Below are 25621 nucleotides of genomic sequence, written 5' to 3' on the forward strand. Positions count from 1 at the left end.
GAACAGATAATAAAAAGGAATCTTGATGTCCGCATGGGATACATGAGCATCTGCCTCGGTTGTTCTCACTCCCTAATGACAAGGCCGTTGTGGTAAAGAGTCGTCCCCTTCATTGGTAAGAAACCTTTCATTCTTGACAGCTGTTTGTTGCTCAAGGTCTTAAGGACTCACTACATTATTCTTTATTACTAAAGAACAGAGTCTTCACTAAACAGTAGCTACATCTAAGAAACATAGAACATTGCTGGAGCCTCAGCCCCTGAGTATTATTTTCTCTCTGTTAGAATGACCTTTGTCACTTTATTTTGCATCTTAAGGGTAACTGTACAGTTACTAATTCATCAAGCAGCAAGTGCTCCATATTGAACAAGTGGCCACTGTTCCTCACACCATTCTTAAAGGGAGGCAACTCTCAGCACGCTTCATATTTGCACATGTCTAAAGAGCCCCCAAACCTGGTGAGTCAGCCCCGCCGGGAGCAGGCGTGAGTGTGGTGAGGTCAGCTTTGCTGCTGAGTGTCTGGGTGTCAGCTCCTCTGGCAGAGGAAGTCTGCGAGTCGGGCTGCGGGGGCGTCAGCGTGGATGAAAAACCTGGGGTTAGAAAGTGAGATGGTTATGTCAACCTCTGCTGCTGTTGGCAACTTGAACTCTAGACACCGAAGTGGAGCAGAGTTGCCCCAGTGTGACATGACCTGGTTTATTAAGATCTTGAAGTTTCCTGGGCAGGAAGGAGGCTCCTGAGCTCTGCTTACACATTCTTTCTCAAGACCACATACCTGTCCAGGTTACTTCTTTGACTTCCAAATCCCTGAAAGTTTATTGGATTCACCAACAACTCTACAGACTGATACTGGAAGCAAACCCACCTTACAGACAGAATAGTATGAAACTCTACAGTTCTAAAACATATCAAAGTGCTGATCACAAAACTCAATGGCAGGCTCTTTGACCTCCCCACCTCCCAAGGGAGGAGCAGTCCTGCAAGGCCACAGAGGAGGACTTTGCAGCCAGCCCTGGAGATACCTGATAAAACAGGGCCAGACGAAAGGGGAGGAGGTCCTCCCCAACCTGTGGACTTGGAAAGGGGCAGGAAAGAGATGAGGGAGGGAGGGTGGGATTAGGAGGGAATAAGGGAGCGGGATACAGCTGGGATACAGAGTTAATAAAATGTAACTAATAATAATAAAAAAAAACACAAAGGAGGAATAGAAGGACACACAAAATATGTATGTCAGCCTATATATGTATATATATAGGCTTTTCACTGTGAAACAGTGAAGACATTTAAAATCGACACAAAGCTTTTGAAATTGCCTTACTGGCAGTTTTAACAGATTGGTAACACCCAGCATTGGAAAAATTTTGCAGATAGTTATACATGCATGCTTACACACACATGCTTACAACAAATTGAGTGCCAGGGACTGAAAGCTTGTAAAATAATGATCAAAATTTTTATTTTGAAAACAAAATTTGAGATGGTAGAATTTTTAATGTGTAGAACATCTTAAGTATTAGTGCTTATAAATATATAAAAATCATCCTATATTTAGTTACAAAATTCATACACTGTCTTATAAAATAGTATTTGATACTCTAGTGTTATTTAAGCATGTGGATATTTATTGTAAAGATTTTCTAAATAGGACAATTTTGAATAGTTTACATCATTAGAAAAATGAATTAAAAGACTTACACTAAGTATATCAGAAAGTAAGAAAAATTTAATTACATTCAAAACTATTAATTAATCATAAACATAAATTACAGTTTTCCCTAGCACACTATTAAAATATCATTAGGTAGCAGTACTATTCTAAAATAGAAAATACGTTCTTTTATTGGAATACATAAGGAAATTTTCTAGGAATATTTCACCATCAAATTGTACCAAAAAGTATTTTGATATCACTCACCTGGATTTTCAATCCATTCCACCTTAAGCCTTTTCCTGAGAGGGTCTATCTGAAACTCTTTGGTTTTAATGTGCTCAAATAAAAGACATGAGTTAAGTGAGATGTTGTGTGTGTGTGTTGTATAGGTGAAATAAGATTAAAATCGGAAGTGTGTGGCCTCACCACATGCTCTGCGCAATGCCAGCATCCTTCACCCTTACCTTTTATAAGCATCAGACATTATGTGCTGAGGCTTCCACGGGTCCTAAGTGCCTGCTCTGCTGGTGGAAGGGATAAAGATGAACTATGAAGCCCAGAGTGTGCTAAAAGAAGAGCTACTGCCTTGTGGAACTGCTGACGGTCAGACAGTCCCTAGCAGCACTGTGCTTGGCCCTTTCTGTGGGACCCTGGACATACCCGTTCTTTATTTAGACCAAGAGAGATGGTTCTGTCAAGCTGCTGAGTTTCTCGGTGTCTTGTAAAGTGTATTTGAAAACCTGTTTGTCTAAGAAAACTGTATCACAGATGTTATTTCAGAAATGTGTGCACAACCTCATGTTGGCAGATGAATGTTCTGACTATACTAAAAGTGTAAAATTGAACAAAAGAGGAGCCAAAATCTCTAATATGTTCATGTTGAAGAGAATGCCACTGGCCTCCCTGGGAAAACAGCTCCAATTTGTTCTGCTATTTGCCATAAATGTGGCTGCATTATCTTATATTCCCCTACCAGATTTCATAATTTGTTTTGTTTGGTTGTTTTAAGAATAAAAATAGTACAAATTTCTCTGGGAAAACTGCACATCTCAAAACTGAATCTTCAATTCAGAATAGGCTGTTAAAAATAGTTGCCTATCTTTAGTATTTCTGATAATTTGAACCTATAATGGAATGAAGAAATGATAATATCCCACTTCAGGGCAGCCGCAAGAAAGTTCAGAAGTTATCAAACCCTGCAAGGAAGAAATCTGCCCGGTCTAGTGCAGCAGGAGGCTACAAGTGGTCCTTGAGCAGCTGGCACAGATGTGGAGATCCAAGGACAGTAGAGGAACTTCTCCTGGTTATAGAGACAGGCTCTTCCCTCCAACACTTTCCATGTTCTGAGCACCATGTCTGCATTATTTTCACTAAGGAGCCTTTACAGACACCTACTATCATCTCCAATCTATTGATTGAAGAAAAATCAAATGCTTGGAAACTGCATATGTATATTACTTTAGAAAGCTTTTAAAAGTCAGATTCACCCCCAATGTCATTTGGTTAAGAACTTCTGTGTGGCAACCTGTCATAGTAAGAATACCAGCATTATCCACGCTTCTGGCAAGACCTGGTTTGAATGGTCACCTGGAATACGTGTGGCCTCTGAGGAGTCATCTCCTCTTTCAGAGATGCTTGGGAGTGAGAATGCAGTGCTGTGAGCAGGCAAAGGGTCACTTTGAGGCAGAGGAGCGGCCTTCTCTGTTGTGTTCAGTCCTGTAGTGTTAACGAGTGATGGAAGAAAACAAATTTGTAAATCATGTTCCAAAATGTCCATTCATAAACATGTACTCACTTCCCACCCCATTCACAGACATCAAACTTATGTGATAGATAGTGTAGATGTCTACTTGCACACCCACATGAATGTGCACAGGCACACATGCACACATACATACACACAAATACGTGCGTACATACATACAGATACACACACAGAAATGTACATAGATATGTAGACTCAGGCACACACACATATGCACCTATACAAACATGCATAGGTCCATACAAATAATATGTGTGTGTATATATATATGTGTGTGTGTGTGTGTCCATATGGTTATATTTAATTATTTATACATTTGTAGATATGAATTATATACATATATAGACAGATACAAATTATGTAATAAGAGTTAAAAATAAAGATGGGGAAAGTGGTTCAAAAGCAACATCCCTTAACCTTCTCCCCATTTCATTGTTGGGTAGCTACCCAAAGCAACTGAGTTCAGAAGAATGAAACCCAGTGAGTAAAGTAGCTAAAAAAAAATCTGAGAAGACTTGAAGATTATAAGTAATTGTGGAGAAAGATAAAGCCAGAAACAAATCATTAAGAGAGTTAGGATTCCCAGTGGGGGGGGGCAGAAAATGTCTAGATGAGTCAGGTGTATAGATCATGCGTGTAGCCCCATCTTTCAAGAGCTGAGACAGGGGATTGCAAGTTATAGACAGCTTAGTCTACATAAGGAGCTCCTGCCTAAAAATAAAATTTCAGATGTGTGTAGATTCAAAAACTAAGTAAATCAATCAAAGGAAGAGTTATATGGATAAAACCTGGAAAACAATATTTACAAACAGAAGTGTGAGTGATCTGTTTTTATGAAAATGTGTTTGACTTTTTAATCAGAGACATATGGTTCTGAAGTGACATTGTTCTACGTCACTGCTTTAAATGAGTGATGTGGTGGGCAGGGCTGAAGACAATCCTGCTCAGTGGATGTGCGTATGTATGGAGAGCCTTGTCTGCGGGGAATTAGCACAATGGGGTAAATCAAACAGCTCGCTGTTTTTCTTTATTTAAAATGTATTTCGTGTGTGAAAAAGAGAAATACACAAATTAAGTTTTTTGAAACATCATGTTCTCTCTGGAATTACAACAGTGTGATTTTTTTTCTAAATATTCCATGCTTAATATGCATTAATTTCTTTGAGTATTAAAATAGCAGTATTTGAATATTCACTTAATCAAAACTAGGTGTGTTTTATCAAATAAAGGTTAAAACAATCTTCACAAATTGAACTAGTGGTAAGATGTAACTCTAGTCTCCAGGGTCACAATTCCAAACTAATTGTCTCTTGTCCACTATGCATGGACTAAAAAGAAGAGAGAATTAGATAAAAAGAGGAAGTGGAGAGCAGAAAATCAGGAAAGGAGAGAAGAAAGGTGGAAGGAGGGATTTTAAATCCTGTCCACTCATTGTTAACTCACTGTCATCTTTACTGGTGACTATTTTTAGATTAAACAAACTGTGGTATTGGGAGGGTTGCAATGGTCTCTCACCCTGAGAGAATGTTGCAGGGAGCTCTCCCTCACACAGGGACAAACTCCCATTTAGTAGAGTGACTACAAGAAGCTTGAGAAGCATAACTTTGAACACTCAACGTAAGAAATCTATGCTGCTTTGAAGAGTGCAATTACTCAAGACTTTCCATCAAAGCAAACTCAGTGTTCAGTGTATGAAGAAGGGTCTTCAGAGAAGTCTCTCTCGTGTAGAAGCATTAATAGCTTTGCACACACTTAAGTTCAAATTTCACAAGTAAAATTTATGATCGTAAATCTGCCAATTCCAGATTGTCCCCGAATCCTTGCTTTAAACATTCTACATTTTGCACTGATTACCTTCCCGTTGGTGCTATTTGAGGACACCACTCTCTTTAGCATCATGGGTCACACTTCTAACTTAACCCTCAACAAGGTAAGGCGTGACTGCCATTCTACCCCATAGCCATCCCCATTCTGCAGCAACGTCTCACCTACACGGGCTGAGGATAACTTACTATGTCCTAAAGGAAAGTGCCAAATTCCACCTAAGAAGTTGTCGTGACCAATCAAAACATCCTATAGAGCAAGCACTTGTCAGGCCTCCATGCCATACAGTAAAACCATAAAATTCTATGCTTTTTTTTTCTTTTAAGTTTGAGAATGGGATTTGTTAAATTTGTGTAGTGTTTTAGAATTCAGGGTAAACTTTTATTTAATGACAAATAATTCCTATAATAATCCAATTTTAAAATGTCAGATTTGCTCCACTTGAAATGCGCATTTAAATTATTAAAACAGTTGTATTTTATGTTTTCACTTACCTTCTTAAGGATACTGTCAATCACATGATTAGGAAACAAACATTTACAGCAACAACATATAAGGGATTCAATTTCTCATTAATCACCTGCAGGTCAAATCCTCTATGATTTGGGGTTTAATGAATTTTAAAGTACTGACAACTTCATAATTATTTAAATTTGTTTTTCTCGAAATTCAGAAGCTTTTAGAGAAAATTAAGTGAATTTTAGTAGGAAATTTTATAAAATTTTATGTTACAAAATGTATTAATGTCAGATCTCTAAGCATAACGTGAAAAGGGTAAATTGTTCTTTGAAAACCATTATAAAATAAAATTTTAATTCAAACAGAAAATATATTAAATCCTAAATATAAGCAAAGTCTAGTTCCAATAGTTTATAAAATGCATTAGTCCTTAAATAAATGTGAGATTTTTTTGGGAGGAGGGTTGTGTGTGTGAGATTGTTCTTAGACATCTCAATTTTAAACATTAGTCTTTTTATTGAAAATACCTGTTTCATAACAACATATTCTGATCATGGTTTCTTCTCTATATTCAAATATTAACCCATGCTGATTTATACATATTTTCTTAATTCTTTTTTTTCTTCACAATTTATTCACTATATATCCTAATTGAATCCCCCTCCCTCAACTCCCTCAGTTCCACCCTCCTTCCTTTTTCCCCTCGTTCCCTTTCCCTAGTCCACTGAAAGGGAGAGTTCTCCACTATTGTCATCTACCCGTAGCTTGTTAAGTCTCAACAAGACTGCTTGGATCTTCTTCTGTGGCCTGGGAAGGCCACATCATCAGGAGCAAGTGATCAGAGAGCAGTCAGTTGATAGAGGCAGCCTCTGCTCCCCTTCCTCAGGGATCCACATGGAGACTGAGCTGCCAATCTGCTACATCTGAGCAGGGTTCTAGATCTTCTCTATGCATGGTCCTTCATTGGTGCATCAATCTCTACAGCAACCCCTAGGCTCAGATCTTTTAGTTTTTTTGGTTTCCTTGTGGGGCTCCTGTCCCCCTCCATGTCCCATCCCTTTCTTCCTCCCTAAGACTCCCTGTGCTCTGCTCAAAGTTTGGCCCTGAGTCTCAGCATCTGCTTTGATCCCCTGTTGAGTGAATCCTTTCAGAGGACCCTCTCTAATAGACTCCCATCCTGTTTCCTGTCTGCCACCACTTCTGGTGTCTATCATCTTTGACATTCTGAGTGAGATTTAAGCATCCTCTCTAGGGTCTTCCTGAGTGTTTAGCTTCTTTAGGTCTGTAGATGGCTGCCCTATATTACAAGGCTAATATCTGCTTATTAGTGAGTGTATACCATGCCTGTTTTTCTGTTTCTGGGTTACCTCACTCAGAATGATCTCTTCTAGTTCCATCCATTTGCCTGAAAATTTCGTGATTTCCTTGTTTTTAATAGCTGACTAGTATCCTGTTGTTTAGATGTATCACAATTTCTGTATCCATTCCTCTGTTGAGGGACATTTAGGTTGTTTCCAGATTCTGGCTATTACAAAAGAAGTTGCTATCAACATAGTTGAGCAAATGTACTTATTGAATGGTGGGGCATCTTTTGGGTATATTCCCAGGAATAATATAGCTGGATCTTGAGGTAGTACTATTCCCAATTTTTTGAGAAAGTGACGGATTGATTTCCAAAGTGGTTGTACAACTTTTCACTCCCACCAGCAATGGAGGAGAGTTCCCCTTTCTCTACATCTTCTCTAGCATATGTTTTCACTTGAGCTTTTTATCTTAGCCATTCTGATAGGTGTAAGATGAAATCTCAGTTGTTTTGATGTGCATTTCCCTGGTGACTAAGGATGTTGAACATTTCTTTAAGTGTTTCTCTGCCATTCTAGATTCTTCTGTTGAGAATTCTCTGCTTAGCTCTGCACTCCATTTTTTATTCTATTATTTGGTTTGATGGTGTCTAATTTCTTGAGTTCTTTATATATTTTGGATATTAGTCCTCTATCAAATGTAGGGTTGATGAAGATCTGTATTTTTGTTCTGCTCATAGTGTCCTTTGCTTTACAAAAGCTTTCCCATTTCATGAGATCACATTTATTAATTTTAGATCTTAGAGCTTGAGCTGTTGGTGTTCTTTTCAGGAAATTGTCTCCTGTGCCAATAAGTCTGAGGCTCTTCCCCACTTTTTATTCCAACAGACTTAATGTGTCTGGTTTTATGTTGAGACCTTTGATCCACTTGTACTTTAATTTTGTAAAGGGTGATTGATACGGGTCTATTTACATATTTCTACATGTGGACTTCCAGTTAGATGAGCACCATTTGTTGAAGATGCTGTCTTTTTTTTCCATTGTATAGTTTTGGCATCTTTGTCAAAAATCAAGTGTCCAAAAGTGTGTGGGATTAAGCAATAAGACAATTAAAGGAGAATAAGGGGATTCAAATCAGAAAGGAAGAAGTTAAAGTATCACTATTTGAAGATGATATGATAGTATACATAAGGGACCCCAACATTTTAGCAGGGAACTCCTTCAGCTGGTAAACACCCTCAGCAAAGTGGCTGGATGCAAAATTAATTAAAAAAATCAGTAGCCCTCCTATATACAAAAGACAAATGAACTGAAAAAGAAATTAGGGAAGCAACACCCTTCACAATAGCCACAAAGGACATAAAGTACCTTGGTGTGACCCTAACCAACCAAGTCAAAGACTTGTATGAAAAAAACTTCAAGTCTCTGAAGAAAGAAATAGAAAATATCAGAAGATTAAAAGATCTCCCTTGCTCATGGCTCAGCAAGATTAGTATAGTAAGAACAGCCATCTTGCCAATAGCAATCTACAGATTCAATGCAATTCTCATCAAATTATCAACTCAATTCTTTACAGACCTTGAAAGAAAAATTCTCAAATTCATATGGAACAAGAAACCCAGAATAGCTAAAACAATCCTCTACAATAAAAGAGGTATCTCCAACCCTTATCTCAAGCTGTACTATAGAACAACAGTAATTAAAACTGCATGTTACTGGCATAGAAACAGACAGGTGGATCAATGAAATCGATTTATATATATATTTTTAATATTTATTTACAGTGTTAAATTTTTAAGGGGATTAGAAACTTGCTATGTCATTTATTGTCAATTTTAAGAAATGTTAAAGCTTAACTAAACATAATAATATTTATATCATTGAAAAGTATGTTCAAGTAGTCATCAAATCTTATATTAGAAAGAGTTTTAAGAACATGTTAAAGTCAGAAACCACATAGACTTATAAACTTACCTCTTTGAACCTTCTTTCTTTGTCAAATAAATATAAAATTATGTCTATATTAAATACATGATTGTTGTGATAAAACTAAAACATTAAAGGTAAAATATTATTTCTTACCAGTGTTGGTTATATTTGATTCTTCTCCTGAAAAATAATAAAATTAAACAAAATTTTAGAAAGTTTCAGATTTAAAGCATACATGTAATTTTACCTCAAAGATGCATGTTTATTTTCAGAACATTCAGTTGCAATGAAACTATGTTCCCATTAATTGATTGATTGATTGATTGATTTCTGATAGTATTTTGTTATTTTGAAGACACCTTCAGGCTGACCTACTGGATTTAACGTGCTGTCCTAAAGAAATGAGAAGGTGGGGGATTTGTCACAGTATGGAGGCAGCCAGAAGAGTGACATCTTTAAGGAGAGGGCTACGGAAAGGTTTTTGAGCTTTGAATCTATTTTTTGTACAACAGAAAATGATCACAACATAGAGCTGAACTAGAGGCTGGAAAATTCAAAGACTGAGGGAAGTAGAAAAGATGATGATGATGCTCAAAATATGAACATGACATTGGAAGAATAAGTGGGAGAAAAAAAGCATCCATGATCCTCTCAGAGATCAGCCCCAGGACAGCATGTCTTCGGCAGAAAAGAGGAAGCGTTCAGTAAAGGAAAGGGCCACACGGATGTTACTACATATTACTAAGTTGCTGAAGGGAAAGTGCAGCCATTCTCATTCAATGAAAAAAAGGAAAAAACCCAAGTGAAGGAGAAGAGTTTGAATTGCTGTGATTTCACATAAATCCTTCAGAAGCATCTGTTTGGAGAGGTGAGAGTTCGTGGTGCTCATGGCTGAAGCACTCGGATGGACACTAGCTGAAACAAAACCCAAGGCAGATGGTGGGGGTTAAATGAGTGTTCAAGGAGAAGGCTGGCAAAGCTGATGAAGTATTTCCTGTAAGAGGAAAGATGTGAAAGGGTACTGCTTCGAGATAGGTTTCTCTGAAATAATGTGCAAATGACATGGATCAGATGGGTCTGTCAGGAGTTCTTACACTTGGTACAGGGAAGCTGTGTGTGCTTGTTGGAAACGAATCCAGCCCACAGTGAAATGACAGGCTTCGTCACCTTTCTTACAAACAGAAACAGTAGGAAGTTATTTTCTAAGAGACAGACCCATGCTCTGAAACAACAATCTTCCAAAGGAAGAAGGGATTGGCCAGGAATTAAGGTAGCTTCCTGTAAAGACTTTTTTTAAGTAAAACATCTGAAAAATTCTTCTCCCCTGAGAAGTGTCATCAAAGGCACTTGGATGCATATATATATATATATATATATATATGCACAAATACAGATACTTATTTATTAATATTTATCAACATAAATAATTTGATAGATGAAACTAATGTTTTTGTCTTTTATTTAATTCTTGATCATTCATATTCAAGTACTAAGCGTGCTTTCCTTATCAATGTGCATATCTTTTGAACCAAGCACCATGAGGTGATTTTGCCATTATGCTAATATCAGAGTATATTTTCATAATTAAAAAATAGCTTTAATGTCACTGAAGTGACAGAATTAGGGTCCATTCATGACTGTGACATTGTTATGATGCTTATGACTCTATTGTTTTAAAAACACATATTTTGAAAGACTGTACCAATTTTTTTTTGTCTAGTCAGCTTGTACTTTTCTATTCCACCTATTTTTATTTTCTTCTTTAGAGGATTCCTGTCCCCTAATCTATTCTCATTTACTTTCAAATTAATGTCTAAGAATCATGTTGGTTTTCAAAAGAGATAGTAAGAAGAAACAAAATATTACTATATTAGTAATTAGTAGATCACATTTAAATAAGATGAAAAATAGCTTGTAGCTATTTCGATGAATATAGTGTATGAAAAGTTTGAAGTATTCAAGTTGCTCTGAATATATGAAACCACAGCAAACAATATCCTTTTCTTCACTTGTGAGAGATACGTAAATTTTTCAACATCTAAAAATAGTTTGATATGCCTTTTCTCAATATTGTCATGTGCTTCCTGGGAGTTTCACACCATATTATTCACTTATGTTTAGGGTGTAATTACTGTTTTGTGGTCTGCTGTTAGAAGTGAGAGAAAAGCCTGATAAAGGCATTCTGAAAAGTCAACAATGCAAAAGAGTAATGCATCCGATAATCTGCAAGGACATTTCAATAATCCATGTACCCTACTTTGACTGGTAAATAGCAGTTGGCAAGGGCTGTACGGTATAATGAAGAAGAGAAGAATGAGAAGCTACTGTAGCCACATGTGTATTATCTACTATGTAATCAGCGGTAGAGAAATCCTTGCATGATTTTGAACACGGAGTGTATATGAAGGAGAAGTGAAAGCCATCTGATGACAGTTTTCAGGCTTGAGCTCAAGAGTAGGTGCTGCAGGCCCTGACAAGCAGTTGGATGTTTTCTGGAAGGTGACAGAAACCGCAGGGTCAATTATTATGGAGAAGAAAGAATTGTAACTGTGGTCATAGAGAAAAGAGGGATTGTACTCGCTGCACCATTCATTTGGTGGACCAGTGCTGCTTTAGTTCTAATTTATTAGCTTGTTTTCACCCAAATGTGGAACATAAAGCCAAAGTATGTGATAAAAAAAACTATAACCTTAAATCTTATCATATGTTCATAATAAAAAATTAACAGGTGCAGAATATGAAGGCACCTCTATATGTACGGGGGAGTGATGCATGTGTGCTCATGTGTGCACAGGCCCAGACGTGTATATGCGTGGGCGGGGGCCAGTGGACAACGCCTGGAGTTCTCTCTAATCCCTCTCCACCTAATGTTTAGAGACAGTGTCTTCCACTGAACCTAGTGTTCATTGTTTCAGCTAATTTGGTGCGAGCAATCCCAAGGAGCCCTGCTTTCTCTGTCAGTGTCTTCCCACTGGTTTAAAGGAGAATGCCACTGCCTTCAACTTGCTTATTTGTTTAAGATGGATGTTAGGAATGGGGACTTGGGTCTCCATGCTTTCAGGGCAAGTGCTTTCATGAATGAGCACTTTCATGACTTTTATTTATAAAGTATCTCACACAGATACAGAAATAGACAGAGAGACAGAAAACACACACACACACACACCTTAACCTTATTTGAAAGAAAATTCCAGCACTACAAAACTATTTAGAGCCACTGTAAGACGAGAGTTACTTGTTTTGGTTACAAAATCTTTCCATGAATATTTTCAGCACCAGTAGCACTGTTATTCAAAATTATACACTGCATGAAAAGTATTAGCTTGTCAAAAAATCTAGAATAACTCCAAATAAAGTTTTTGTTAAAAAAGAAATCATCCAAAGTCTAAACAAATCATTTTAAGAAACTATGAATTCTCCTCAGCAGTACAGATTCAAAGTACACATAAAGGACCCCAAGGTATTTTCATGTCAGAGGAAAAACATGAAAAAAACACTGCAGTCTTAAAGTAGGAATGCCATAAAGTTTCCCTACAGAAGTAGCCCAGTTATAAAGCCACTATCAGAAGGACATTCACCCCCATCTTACTTAAGATCTTTTGCATATACCAACAGCTACCTCTGTGGATACTTTACATATCAAATAAGCTGGAAGGTGGAGGATGTCACATAAACATTTATAGCACAACTAAATATCTGCAACACTTTCTGTCATGTTTCTGGAATTCTTTCTAAATTACCTGAATTGATTCTCACCAAAATCAAAAGCCTTTCACCACCCTTGTTGTTGCACAGAAAGAGCTGAAATGATTGGGTTTGTGGGGTGTTTAAGTTAGCATGTGGCCTTCTCATTAACCTGCTCGGGCCACACCGAGCAAATGAGCCACGGTATCATCAGGTATTACTCTGATATGTTCCCTGGATATTGACAGTACTAACCACCATAGTCTCTATAAGTTAACAGCAACCATCTATTGTCAATACACCTGGTACTAAGAAATAAAACCTTTGCAAAGTGCCTCATGACCAGTGCAACTAGGATAATGTGTTAATAAAGTAGCATTATATATATTGCTATATATATAATATATATATTAATACAGTATCCTGTATTATGTGTTTAATATCCACTTATAAGTGAGTATATAAAAAGTGTGTCTTTCTGCTTCTGGAATACCTCACTCAGAAAAATCTTTTCTAGTTGAATCCGTTTGCCTGAAAATTTCATGATTTTCTTGTTTTTAATTGCTGAGTAGTATCCCATTGTATAAATGTACCACAATTTCTGTATCCATTCCTTGGCTGAAGGACAGCTAGGTTCAGGAGGGCAAATGGGCTAGACATCTGAAGTGAGAGAAGACAGAGCACAGGGCAGGAGCCTACCACAAAGGGCCTCTAAAGACTACTGATTGGAGTATCAAAGCAGATGCTGAGACTCAACCAAACTTTGGGCAGGGTGCAGGGAATCTTATGAAAGAAAGGGAAGATAGAAAGACATGAAGGGGACAGGAGCTCCACAAGGAGACCAACAGAGCCAAAAAATCTGGGCTTATCTGAAGAAACCTCCAACCAAGGACCATGCATGGAGAGGACCTAGCCCCCCTTCTCAGATGTAGCCGTAGGCTCAGTCTCTATGTAGGTTCCCTAGTAAGGGGAACAGGGGTTGCTCTAGCATGAACTCAGTGGCTGGCTCTCTGATCATCGACCCCTGTGTGGTGCAGCCTTATCAGGTCACAGAGGAAGATGATGCAGCCAGTCCTGATGAGACCTGATAAGCGAGGCTCAGATAGAAGGCCTCCTCTGTCAGGGGACAAGGGAATGAGCATAGGGGAGATAAGAGAGGGAGGGGGGATTGGGAGGAGAGAAGAGAGGAGGCTACAGCTTGGGTACAAAATGAATAAATTTTAATAAATAAATGAATAAGATAGATAAATAAATAAATAATGAGAGATAGCTGAATAAAAATAAATAAAAAAATCAGTGTAAATTAAAAACAGTAAGTATATAGCTAGGTGACAGTAAAGAGAAAAAATCACTCTTCTAAAACTACGAATTTTATAGTCTTTTTTAAAATCTATAAACACAAGTACATAGACACACACACACACAAACAAATCCGGACACTCTACTCAGTGTTTCTATTCATTAAATGCTCTACTGTTCTGGTTAAACAATTGTCATGCATTTTCCCCTTAGCAATATTCCAGTAGATGGCACCAGAGTACCAGAAATCTGTAGATCATTCACCGGGTGAGCATTTCCCCATTATAGTCCTGTTGTGAATTACCAGTGGAATTGACTAGCTGCATTAAACACGTGAACATGGAGATAACAGAACCCTTCATCTTCAAAGCTGTGTTATTCTAACACGTGTATTGTTAACTGAATTTACCTTTCCCAATATGCTTCTTTTACAACTGGAAATGTTTAAATGATTGCAAATCAAAGTTACCTTGAAGTCACACCCCTCAGTCTGCCACCAGAGATTTAAGAAAAAGTAGGAATGAATTTGACTGAAAATGACATTTCAAAGAATATGCTTGAGCTTTAAATATCATCCATTCCTCCACCAACCTTCCTTCCAAAACAAAAAGGAAAGAAAGAGAACCCCATGGAATACCATGTCAGAGGGATTTAAGCCTGTCTGCTTTGCAAGGACAGAAGAATGAAGCAGAAAAAGTGAAATAAATACTTAATCTGAGTATTAGTCTAAAAGGAATACGGAGTGTTTTTAAGATTCGGAATGTGTATCTGCATAACTCCCCTCCATGAACCCAAAGGCTGTATGAAAGTGAGACCAGTAGATAAACGCAAAAGCAAAGAGGTAGTTTGTATGCTTTATCTTCTTAGAATGGCATGACCACACCAGTGGACATAAATAAATGAGGGACGATATCCACTATATCCACTCTATGAACTAGATACATGACCCACTATGCAATGATGACAAAGTTAGGATCAGCATTACATAAACGGTGCATAGTAGCATAGGCATGTAATCGCAGTTACTCCTGAGGCTGGAGCAGGAGTCACGATGTCAAAGCCAGGCTGCGGTGTGAACCGAATCCAGGCCCAGCCTGGGGAACTTGTTAAGGCTGTTTTAGGGGGGGAAAATAGTACAAAGTGGGTGTTCTAAAGATATACCTCAGTGAAGAGAGTATTCGCTTAGCATGTGAGAACCTCTGGATCCCATCTCCAGTACCACCAAAAACAGAGAGAGAGAGAGGGAGAGAAAGAGAGAGATTTTAGAGAGCTATAAGAAGGAGGCTTTCCTACTTCCACTCAGTAAGTAGCACTGACAGTGTTTTCAACTGAAATCCTGCTACAAACACTGCCAATGTACTTTACCAACAGTTGTTTTTAATTTAGCCATCCCAACAAGCCATCCAAGTCAGCAATTCTTTTCTGTATTTTATAGGGAATTAAACAGAGAACAAAAGTGGCCTACACACGGTCATATGAGGGCATGTTCGATTTGAAGTACTGTGTGTTTAAAAACGCTTGCCCTCATTCTTTTTATCAGCTTTCTGCTAAAACATTGGCTGTGCTTCCATTGCACCTTGAGTCTATAGAATAAAAGAATGGCTGCCTACCTCTAGAAAATAACCCAGAGACTTATAGTCACAGGCCAGCACATTAGACTCTACTCCTGTCTTTTGAGATGGAGTCCAGTTGGAGGGAAAGAAAACTAAGATCTAGAGAGCATATGACTTTCTGACATCGTTCAATCCCATGAGGCCTATGAACTTACGAGCTATACCAAGGCTTGGAAAATTTCAATATACATTTGTTTGTTCTGGCTTCACTCATTAATGAAAATGGACATCAAAGGAATACAAGACAGACAGCAGGAAGAGCCAAAGAGCAACTTGGTGCAGCCAGAAGCAACACAAAGAGTAAGCGGGAGAAATGGAACCATTTCTAACTCAGAACCTCAGAGCTGCAATGCTTTGTGTCTGGAGACAAAGAGCAGGAGAAGAAATAAGCAGGCATTTGAAATAAATTAAAAAAAAAAAAAAGACAACGAGGGTTTAAGAGACACTGTCCAAATCTTTTCGTAAACCACGTATAATAATTCGCATACCGTTCACAAATGGCAAAATCACATGCCCAAGTGATTACAGAGATATAGTAGTTAAGGTTGGGAAATAAGATGGGGACAAAGGAGAAATAATCTTGCTAGTTTTAGCCTGTATAGTGCAATTAAACATTCATTCCCTAGCTTTCACACCATTCAAAAATCATAAATTACAAATAAGGAAAGTGTTAGTATGCAAAATACAATTGAGGACAAAAACAGAGCATGTTTAATGAAGGAAGGTGCTTTAAAGTCAGATAATACGATAGTTTCAGTACAGGAATCATGTCTACCTTTCTTCTGAATCCAGAGAACTGTCACTCACATTGTCAAGCACTGCCCTCTGTTTGTCATTATGTATGACTATAATAACACAGAGCCACACTTTAAAAAGATCATGTGCTTTTCAGTCTTTTATATTTCACTAAAACTTTCATGTAAGCAATTTCAATTATGTTAATTAGCTAAGTGAGGAAGACTGGAAGGCTGGGCGCAGTGGTACACAGCGAAACCCTCACAATCAGGAGAGTAAATTTGGGTGATCCTGAATTCAAGACCATTCTTAAATCAAAGCTGACTCCAGACAAGCCTGGACTGCATGAGACTCAGTGAACAAAAATGAAAATAAATAAATCCAGGTGGTCAAAATATGTTGTTTCTCTTTTTTATTTTCTTGTCTTAAAACACACACACACACACACACACACACACACGTATATACACAATTTAAGGGAAACAATGTAGATAGGCACTTCCTATGTAATAGAGGCAACATCAGGGTCTTTGAACTGGATATACGTGCTTTAAAATGGTTCATGGTCAAAGCGTTAAGAATGGAGGCAGGAGAATTGTGAGTTTGAGGCCATCTTGGGCTATGGTGAGACCCTTTTTTGAAAATCATCATCTCAGTGCCCTATTTAGCCATCAGAGAAGCTTTCTCCTGGTAAAATGGAAACAAACACAGAGACCCCAACCCCAGCCAGACATTACAAAAAGAGAGCCTAGAACACACAGCTCTAAACGGATGTCTTTACCAGTTCCCTCCCCTCAGAGCTCAGAGAACCCCACAGAAGAGGGGGTGGAAATAATGAATATAAGAGCCAGAGCAAATGGGGGGCTCCAGAAGAACAAGGCCTTCTAAATCCACCAGGCAACGCTCATGTATAAGCTTACGGAGACTAAAGCAGCAAGCACAGCCACCTGCACGGGTCTGCACCAGCTCCTCTGTGGACATGGTTTAGCTTTCAGTTTATATTTTTATGGAACTCCTGAGCGTGTGAAAGGGTGTGCTTTGAATCTTGCACTGCATTCTCTCGGAGCGCTTTTCCTTCTGTTGAGTTGCCTTCTCCAACTTTGGTGAGATGACTTCTGTTAGACCTTAACTATATTTTATTTCGTTATATTTTATTCTTATCTCTTAGAAGCCTGTTCTTTTCTAATGAAAGACAGAAAAGGAGTGGATCCAGATGGGATGGAGAGGTTGGGAGGAACTGGGAGGAGTAAAGGAGAGAAAACTTTAAGATATAGTATAAAAGAAAAGATTTTGCTTTTAATGAAAGGAAGACTTCTAAAAATCATCATCATTGCAGCAGCAGCAGCAACAGCATCTCCTCCTCAAAGTGTTCATCATTCTCCAGGATACCCCAGAGGATGAACACAACCTAACTGGTAGAGACCAGAGGTTAAGACATTCAAGATCCTATCGGTTTCTTCATATGTGTATACACCTCAGCATAACCAGTATCAGAATCCTGACTTCTGTAAAACACTAGTCCAAAAGTTGTGTTATTAGCTGACTGAGGACGCTACAGATTCTGTACAGAAGCACTGACGTGGGAGGCTGCGGGGGGGGGGGGGGGGGGCGGGCTGTATGCTTGTTATTTTCATGAGCTGCAGTAAAGACCCTGTTGAGAAGGAAGAAGTGCTGGTGGCAATATTCCCCACCCACTCACTTGTCTAAAACAGTTCCCATGATAGACCTATTCTCAGACTTAGAATATCTATTTTAGTCTTATGTAGTTATCTAGTTTCCATTATTTAAATCCAAGAGTGTTTATCTGACATAGAGAATACATGCCAGGCAGCAAAATTTATCTAACTATACTAATTAATATTTTACTATGTATGGTTTTGTAACCCTTTGCTTCCTCTGAAGTGGACTAAGATCATAGTAAAAGAATTATGCAGAGTTTCTAAAATGTGCTGGCACCTGTGGTTATAATTTTTTTGTTGTTTTCAGTGCCAAGAATAATAGTCACTATTTTTATTAACTACCAGGTGTATGCCACTGGGCTTAATTGTGTTTTATTAGATACTAGGTGTATGGCACTGGACTGAATGATGTCAAATTATACTTTATATGACATTACAGGAATTCTTTAAAGTAGTTAGCTTCATTTTCTATCTTAGATAGAGATTAAAAAAACATAAATAAATATATGCAAAGCTAAAACACTTAAGTTGGTAAATTTTAAACTTAACTGAAGGTCTGTCTGATATAAAAAGGCTGAGGCTTATTTGACTACACTGTGATAAAAGAAAAAAAAATCTAATATTAATTCAGTATGTGTGCTGAACAGCAATGAGATATTCAACAAGTGATCAAAATACCTTGTATTAATCATCAAAATGGGATCCATAGTATGACATATTAAAATGTCTTTGTGTTTTCTGTCATTTTGTTTTATGTTTTATGAGACAAAGCTCACTCACGCTTTGAACTAGCTCTGTAGCCTAAGCTGCTATCCAATTTATAATCCCCCTCTTACCACAGTCTCCCCAATTCTAAGGTTATAATCATGTACCCTCACACCCAAAACTAATTATTATTAAAAATAAAACTGCTAGGCAAGCTCTGTACATAAAACATATACATGCAATGAAATTATATTCAGCTGTATGAAAGAGTAAGCCCCAGCATTGACAGAAAAGTAGATCAAGTTAGAAATTTTGTTCAGTGAAATAAGCTAGCCTTGGGAAGAAAAACATCACATTTCTCATATGGAGCTACATCTATCTATATGTGTACTTGTGCGTGTCTGTCTGTCTGTGTAACATATAAATAGTGTAAAAATAAGTGGACAGAGAGATGAAAAATTCTAAGAGGAGAGGGAAAGAGAATATAAAGGCTAACCGGCTCTACAAAGCATGAAAGCAGAAGGAAAGGCTGTTAGAGGAGGAAGATCAGGAAGAGCAGGTAAGGGGGCCAAAGGAGAGAGTACGGTGATGCATACGGATAAAAATGCCTCCAGTGACACCATCACTTGTGAATGCTAACTAAAAAAAGAAATTCAACAAAACTGCAATTTGTTGGATGATGGTAGTAAAAAGGAAAATTTTTCATTGTTTAGGAAAAACAAAACAACCAAAAACAAACAAACAAATAAACAACAACAAAAACACAAAATGAGCATCCAGAAACAAGCCGGAGAGAGAACAGCAGCTTGTATGCTCCTTTGCCCAAATCCTCAAAGTGAAAAATAGAAGAGAAAAAACAAGCGTGAAGATATCTTATTAGTATTTGTGAGATTTTAAAACAAAACATAACAGACAAGACAACAAAAGATTGTGCCAGATCTTCGGCAGCTTATAAGCCGTGGGTCAAAGTATTGAATGGGGAGGAGGGTGAGCTTGCCTGAATCTCTTCACAGTAGAATCTATGTATCTTTCTGAACACCGGGAGGGTGTGTGTATGTGTGTGTTCAAATAAGAAATAAACAGAAAATGAGTGCTGCATTGTGGGAAGTCTACCAAACTGTTCTTCATCTCATGAACAGCATCAAATGTCTCCCAAGGCTGCACCAAGTCTCCCAACCTCTGCAAAGCTGTGGATAATCAAAGCCAAGGTTGATAAATGCACGACTAATTTCTTCTCATCTCTCAGTCGTGACAACGCTCAACAGAAACACTTGGCTTACTTTCAAAATCATTAAAAAACAGGAATAATGGGAAAAGCAAGACAGCGGCAGCTCTCAAACAGAAGAGGATTTTGGTGTGCTGTTCTCGGCACTCTGCTGTTTGCAAAAGCTAAAGGCTCTCAGCAGTGTCTCTGCTGCTCTTGTGGTTTCTCCTCCTCGCACACTTCTGTTTTTCTCATTCTAAGGCTTTATAGGAAAGGAAGAGGCGCAGCTCATGCGGTTAAGCACACAAGAGCTTCCAAATGGTGCAACCGGTTGCCATAGCACCAGCACAATCAGCCCTATCTCGGGGTAAAACCGCAACTTCTCTAGTTCATGTTGAAGCTGCCTTGCTGTCCATTTTAACTGCTACAAAACACTGAATTTCAGGTTGACTTGACTGTGCTTTAGTGAAATCGTATTTCATCGGCAAGGCTAAGTTTGTGTAAGGACTGGTTGGATTTCAGAAGCGCTTCACTTTGCAAGGCACTTACAAATGAGACTTTAACGTCAAAACATTAAGTCCTATCTTATATTTAAAAACAAAAACAGCTGCCCTTTCTTCACTCAGCATTTACATTTCATTGAGGAATTGTGTAATGAAACTTGGAGTGAACAGATTACAATAGGAAACGTCTCATAGGAAATAGAGCGCTTTCCTTTCCATTCAAGATTATGAAATAATGAAAGATTACAAGGCAAGAATTTTTCCTTTTTGTGAAGAATGATTACCATGCATAAAAATCATACCTGCCATTAGGAAATACCATACCACAGTCTTTGGAAGCCAATGAACCTGAGCTACTTAAGTTGGGTAACTTCCTTAATGTTATACCTGATAGCATCATAAAAGCAAGGCCTGAAAGACGTATGTGTGCTAGAGCATTTCTCTGCCTGGCCACATTTTTGCCCTGTGTGGAAACATTTTTCCATGGTGAGGATTTTTACCAGTGATTTTATATGTTGACTACATCATTGTTCCATGATATAGAAAAATATTAAAATAGTTCATAAATAATATTGGGATTGTGGGATGCTTTCTAATTAGTTGCTTAAGAAAAACTCATATTGGGCCAGTTCTTCAGTGCTGATTGTACCAGCTTCTTTCAGAGACACATTTCGCGAAGTCAGAAGAGGCATAGTCTTTTTGTCTTACTTTCAATCTTTTTTGTCTGTCTAGGGTAAAATAAGTAACATAATGAACCCTGCCATCTGGTCTTCATGATAGCTCTATTTCAGTGGTTCTCAACCTGTGGGTTGGGACCCCTGGAGGAGTCTCATATCATATTCTACATATCAAATAGTTCCATTATAATTCATAAAAGGTAGCAAATTATAGTTATAAAGCAACAAAATAATTTTATGGTTGGGGTTGCCACAACACGAGGAACTATATTAAAGGGTTGAAGCCTTAGGAAGTTTGAGAACCACTGATCTAGTGTTAGAGGAATCATCCTTTAGCTAGGAAGCTTTTTCAAGTTTCTTTCCTGGAGCTAGGGCTGCAGTTCAGTTGGAGAGCCTTTGCTTACCAGTAAGGGGACCCTGAGACGAAGCTGCAGCACTACCGTACAAGTGTGGCAGCTTCGGCCTGTAACCGCAATAATCAGGGAGCAGAAACAAGAGACTCAGAAGTTGAAGGTCATCCTCATACTTGACTACACAGAGAACTCAAGGCTAGCCTGGTCTAAGGAGACCCTGTAAAGGTCAAAATACCTTCAAAAAACCTTACCTGGTTCTGGTTTTCCTTCTCTGGCCTCCTAGCTCCACCCCTAGACCTCCAATTCTCAGGAGCTCACACACATTCTTTTTGTTTATGCATTTGAGATAGGGTCACATGTAGCCAACCTGCCCTCCAACTCTTTGCTTAGCCAAGGACGACCTTTGATTTCTTGTCCTCCTTCCTTTACTTCTCTAGGGCTGACCTTACTGGAATGCCTGGCTGCATGGGATGCTGGGAATCAGTCCCAGGACTATACATGCTATGCAAGCACTCTGCCAACTGAGTTACATTCTCAGCCCCAGAAAGAGTTCTTGAGGGTTGAGAAACCTTCCTTTTCATGAGGTCCATCAGCTACTTAAAGCTAAGCTCTGGATGAGCAGTTGTCACCCTTTGGGTGGCAACTCTCTGGGGGCAGATCAGCCCCTTCACAGGTGTCACCTAAGCCCATCAGGTAACACAGACATTTACAACTCACAACAGTAGCAGAATTACAGTTACAAAGTAGCAACGAGTGATTTTATGGGTTGGGGATCACCACAAAATGAGGGACTGTATTAAAGTTGGAAGGTTGAGAAGCACTGTCCTTTTTGACGAATCTTGGTTTATTAAATAAGAAAGGAAGACACAGATGGCTTAAGTAAGCTGCTTCTTAGTAGAGCAAGCAACAGTACTGAATGTAAATCCCAGGTCAGTCAGCCAGAATCCAAAGAACCTGATTTCCTCAAAGCTCCAAAATGCTTCACTGAGTAGTAGAAGGTTCTGAGAATTCATTTCCCACCATTTTCCTCAAGTTTGGAACAAAGTCCTTGGACACCTGATGCCTGAGGCCTGCCACTTCCGTGTCCTTTTCTGTCTTTTCCCTAGGTCAGGCACCGTCCCTCCAACCCCCCAGCCTTTGTGCACATTCCTTATCATCAACTTCCCCAGCATTCCTGAGCACACTACAACTTCAACCAGACTCCAAGGAGCCCTGAATTTTGTCTTTCCTATTAAAATATTCTTAGTAGCAATTTCTGCACTCCTTGCTACTTACTTTGCATTAGTTGGCCTTCAGTTACACAAAGGTTATAGTGTCTACTTCCTGAGGGCCTCAACAAATTAGCAATTGCTGTCTTGAAGCATTCTGACTTCACCAAACCTGTCTCTGAAAGAAGCTGGTAGAATCAGAATTCTTTGTGCCCCACAGAGTGTCTGGTTTATGAAAAGAAAAGAGTAAGTATTTTTGGTGTAGACTCATGTTCGTACCTTTGGTCCTGTGGCACTAACATTGCAGCAATGGTGTGTTTCAACACACTGTGAGAAAGGGCATCTGTGGGTTTCCTTTTCATCAGATACTGCTGTGTTCCCTCTTGACATTTTCATGCACTTCTGAATTTCCATACATATCTACACTTATATTCATGTAATGGAGAACAAAATGCAAACTGATACCCTGAAACATCAATACCTGTGTTCAGGAATGAACTGGACTTTGTACTATGTGGAACTAATCTGGTTTTGAACCTCGAGACAGTTAGGATCTTGTGTAGGTTTAACACCCAGCAATCTCACTCTTGGGCTTCTGGTAACATATACAGAGGAAATGAAGTCACTACGCTCTGTAGGTGTCTGAGCATCCCTGTTCATTGCAGCTCTGCTAACAGTAGCCAGGAAATGGAAACCTAAGTGTCCATCAGCATATGTAACAATACAGAAAATGAGTTCTACTGTGGAAGAATACTATTTAGCCACAAAAAACAAAAGGAATCTTGCTTTGTGAAAGCATGGATGAAGTCAGAGGATATGGTTAACTGAAATTATCTAGGCAAAAATAGGCAAATACTCCATAATCTTCAGCATATGTGGAATCTAAAAAGCTTTAGACATAAGACACAGTGAGGACTATAGTTATCAGATACCAGTGAGGAGAGGGGAGAGGCAGAATGGAGGCACTTCATAATTACACAGAACGATGGTTAAACAGGACAACTGTGTGATTAGAGTTTGAAATGGTACATATTTCAAGTGAACTAAAAAGAGTTTTGAGTTTCTAAGTGATTGCAGAAATAAATACATTAATTGCCCTGATTGGATCAATGTTATATAATGTATATATCAAATTTTCCATCACATTGTACCCATAAATTTGCACAAGTATTATTAATTAAAAATAAAATGAGTAATAATTGAGATTTTGTCCACAGATCTAAAATCATAATATCTAGTACAGATGTGGGATATTATTATTATTTAAAGCAACACAAGAAGAGGATTTTAGATTACAGAGGGGGACTAATAATCTTCTGTTATGGTTCATTTCTTCAAGCATCCTACAAAACTCCATGTTATCATTACAAACGAGGCATCTAAACGCTTACTGCCTCGAATAAGATTGCTACAAAACTCTTCTTCTAATTCTTGCGATATTATTTCCTTTGGCTGAACAAAAACACAGTCTGAGTGATACTCCCAGATCTCCGCACACAACGTGCTCTGCAGCCTGAACATGCTTCTCACATTCACTGTGGCGTGCCCTTGTATGTCCCCATCCCATAGAAGGCTTTGAAGAAATGTTATCAAACTGACACTGATTAGTGACAATGAAGACTTCAGCCCAGCAAGGCACCAGATTTTCAAGTGACCAGTCACACTCAAGTCTATCTCTGTGCAGTAAGACCTGCTACCCTCAGAGAGGCTCTTCTGATCCCGGGTCCCTGGATATCCTCAGAACAATGCCAGGCCAGGAAGGCTCTGGAACTGCCTCCTGTAGATCAACAGGGAACCTTCCCTCACTTACTGACACTCTTCAGCCACTGGTTTCTCATGTTGCATAACTGTCCAAAAATGTTTTCACAACTGAGTGAAACAAGTAAAGGCTTCTTTGTTGGTTCCTGTTTATTTGACTCCTCTGATCCACTGAAGAATATTCAAACGTCAAAGAACACTTTAGGTTGAGCCTATCATAAGAGAGCTACACTAAAACCTCAGAGCATAACTCCTTTAGGCTTCCTGGCATGCAGGATCAACCCTCCCCATCAACACCGGTATGGGCTGGATTGAGCAAATGAAATAGCTGTGGCAATTGCTTGGCCGTCAGAGTCATTTGGAGGGTAAACTGGGCAAAATTGCTCATAATCTGTCTTTTTGGATTCACGTCTCTCTTTCACTGATTGTTCACCACAGCATTCACATGTGAATCACGAGTCACATGCGCAGCCATGCTCTGACTGCCACTAAGGGAGGAGCGCTGTTCTTCTTACTGCGACTTTCTCCAACAGCTCTCCCGGCCTTCGCCACTTGCCCTTTCAATGAAGCCAGCAGTTTCCACAGAAATTCCACCACCCATTGCAGTAGTTTGGCCACTGGTTTAATGAAGAGGTAGATTAAGAAAAAGGATCTTACCTTCCTTTGGAAATAATTGAATCTATTGGGGGGAGGGGAAACACACGTGGAACGCTCCTGTGCTGAAGCACAGCAGAGGCTGAGTGAGGAAGATGAGGAGTGTGAGTTGGCCTGTGCTGCATAGCAAGAGCCTGTCTCAAAAATTAACTGAAAGGTCAGGGGGGGAGGGGCGATGAGGAGAAGGAAGAAACTGGTACTCTGTCCAAATTACAATTTTGCCAATGTACTGTCATTCGTGTAACTTACTGACAAGTGTGTGGTGTATGACATCAGTTATACAGCTCTTGGCACAGTCTGTCAGATTAGGAAGAGCATTTTTATCGAGATTCTTATAAAGGACTCACGGATTTGTTTTTCTTTTTCTCACCATTTTATCTCATGATAATGTAACTAGATTATTCCATGTGAGGAGGGAATCAGGTTGAAACTAGTTAGATTATTCTTATTAATGTGATTTGATGAATGATATATATGCTTTTCAAAAGAGTAAAAGCTGTATTTGGTCACGAAGTAAAGGCAGGCTTATATGGCAAAACTAGTTTACGGTTTAAGGTGTCTGAGACTGAGAAATACTTTAGAAATATCAAGGATGATGCTGAAATATTACATTTAATCTT

General features: G+C 38.7%; 1 protein-coding gene across 5 annotated transcripts in view; it reads right to left on the reverse strand.

Moving 5' to 3' along the window:
- Nucleotides 1-25621, reverse strand: part of Ptprc (protein tyrosine phosphatase receptor type C) — a 113217-nt gene that overhangs the window by 52241 nt on the left and 35355 nt on the right. For 2 of the 5 annotated variants that reach the window (XM_021655926.2, XM_021655931.2), the window contains exons 3-5: nucleotides 9083-9109; nucleotides 3239-3367; nucleotides 456-590 (exon numbers count right to left, since the gene is read on the reverse strand). In XM_021655926.2, the coding sequence (XP_021511601.1) occupies nucleotides 456-590; nucleotides 3239-3367; nucleotides 9083-9109 (291 nt within the window). The remainder of the gene's footprint in view (nucleotides 1-455; nucleotides 591-3238; nucleotides 3368-9082; nucleotides 9110-25621) is intronic. The other 3 variants (XM_060364380.1, XM_021655929.2, XM_021655930.2) reach the window with 3 other exon arrangements.

The sequence above is a fragment of the Meriones unguiculatus genome, chromosome 11 (assembly GCF_030254825.1).
Source record: "Meriones unguiculatus strain TT.TT164.6M chromosome 11, Bangor_MerUng_6.1, whole genome shotgun sequence".
In the NCBI taxonomy this organism is placed as follows: Eukaryota; Metazoa; Chordata; class Mammalia; order Rodentia; family Muridae; genus Meriones; species Meriones unguiculatus.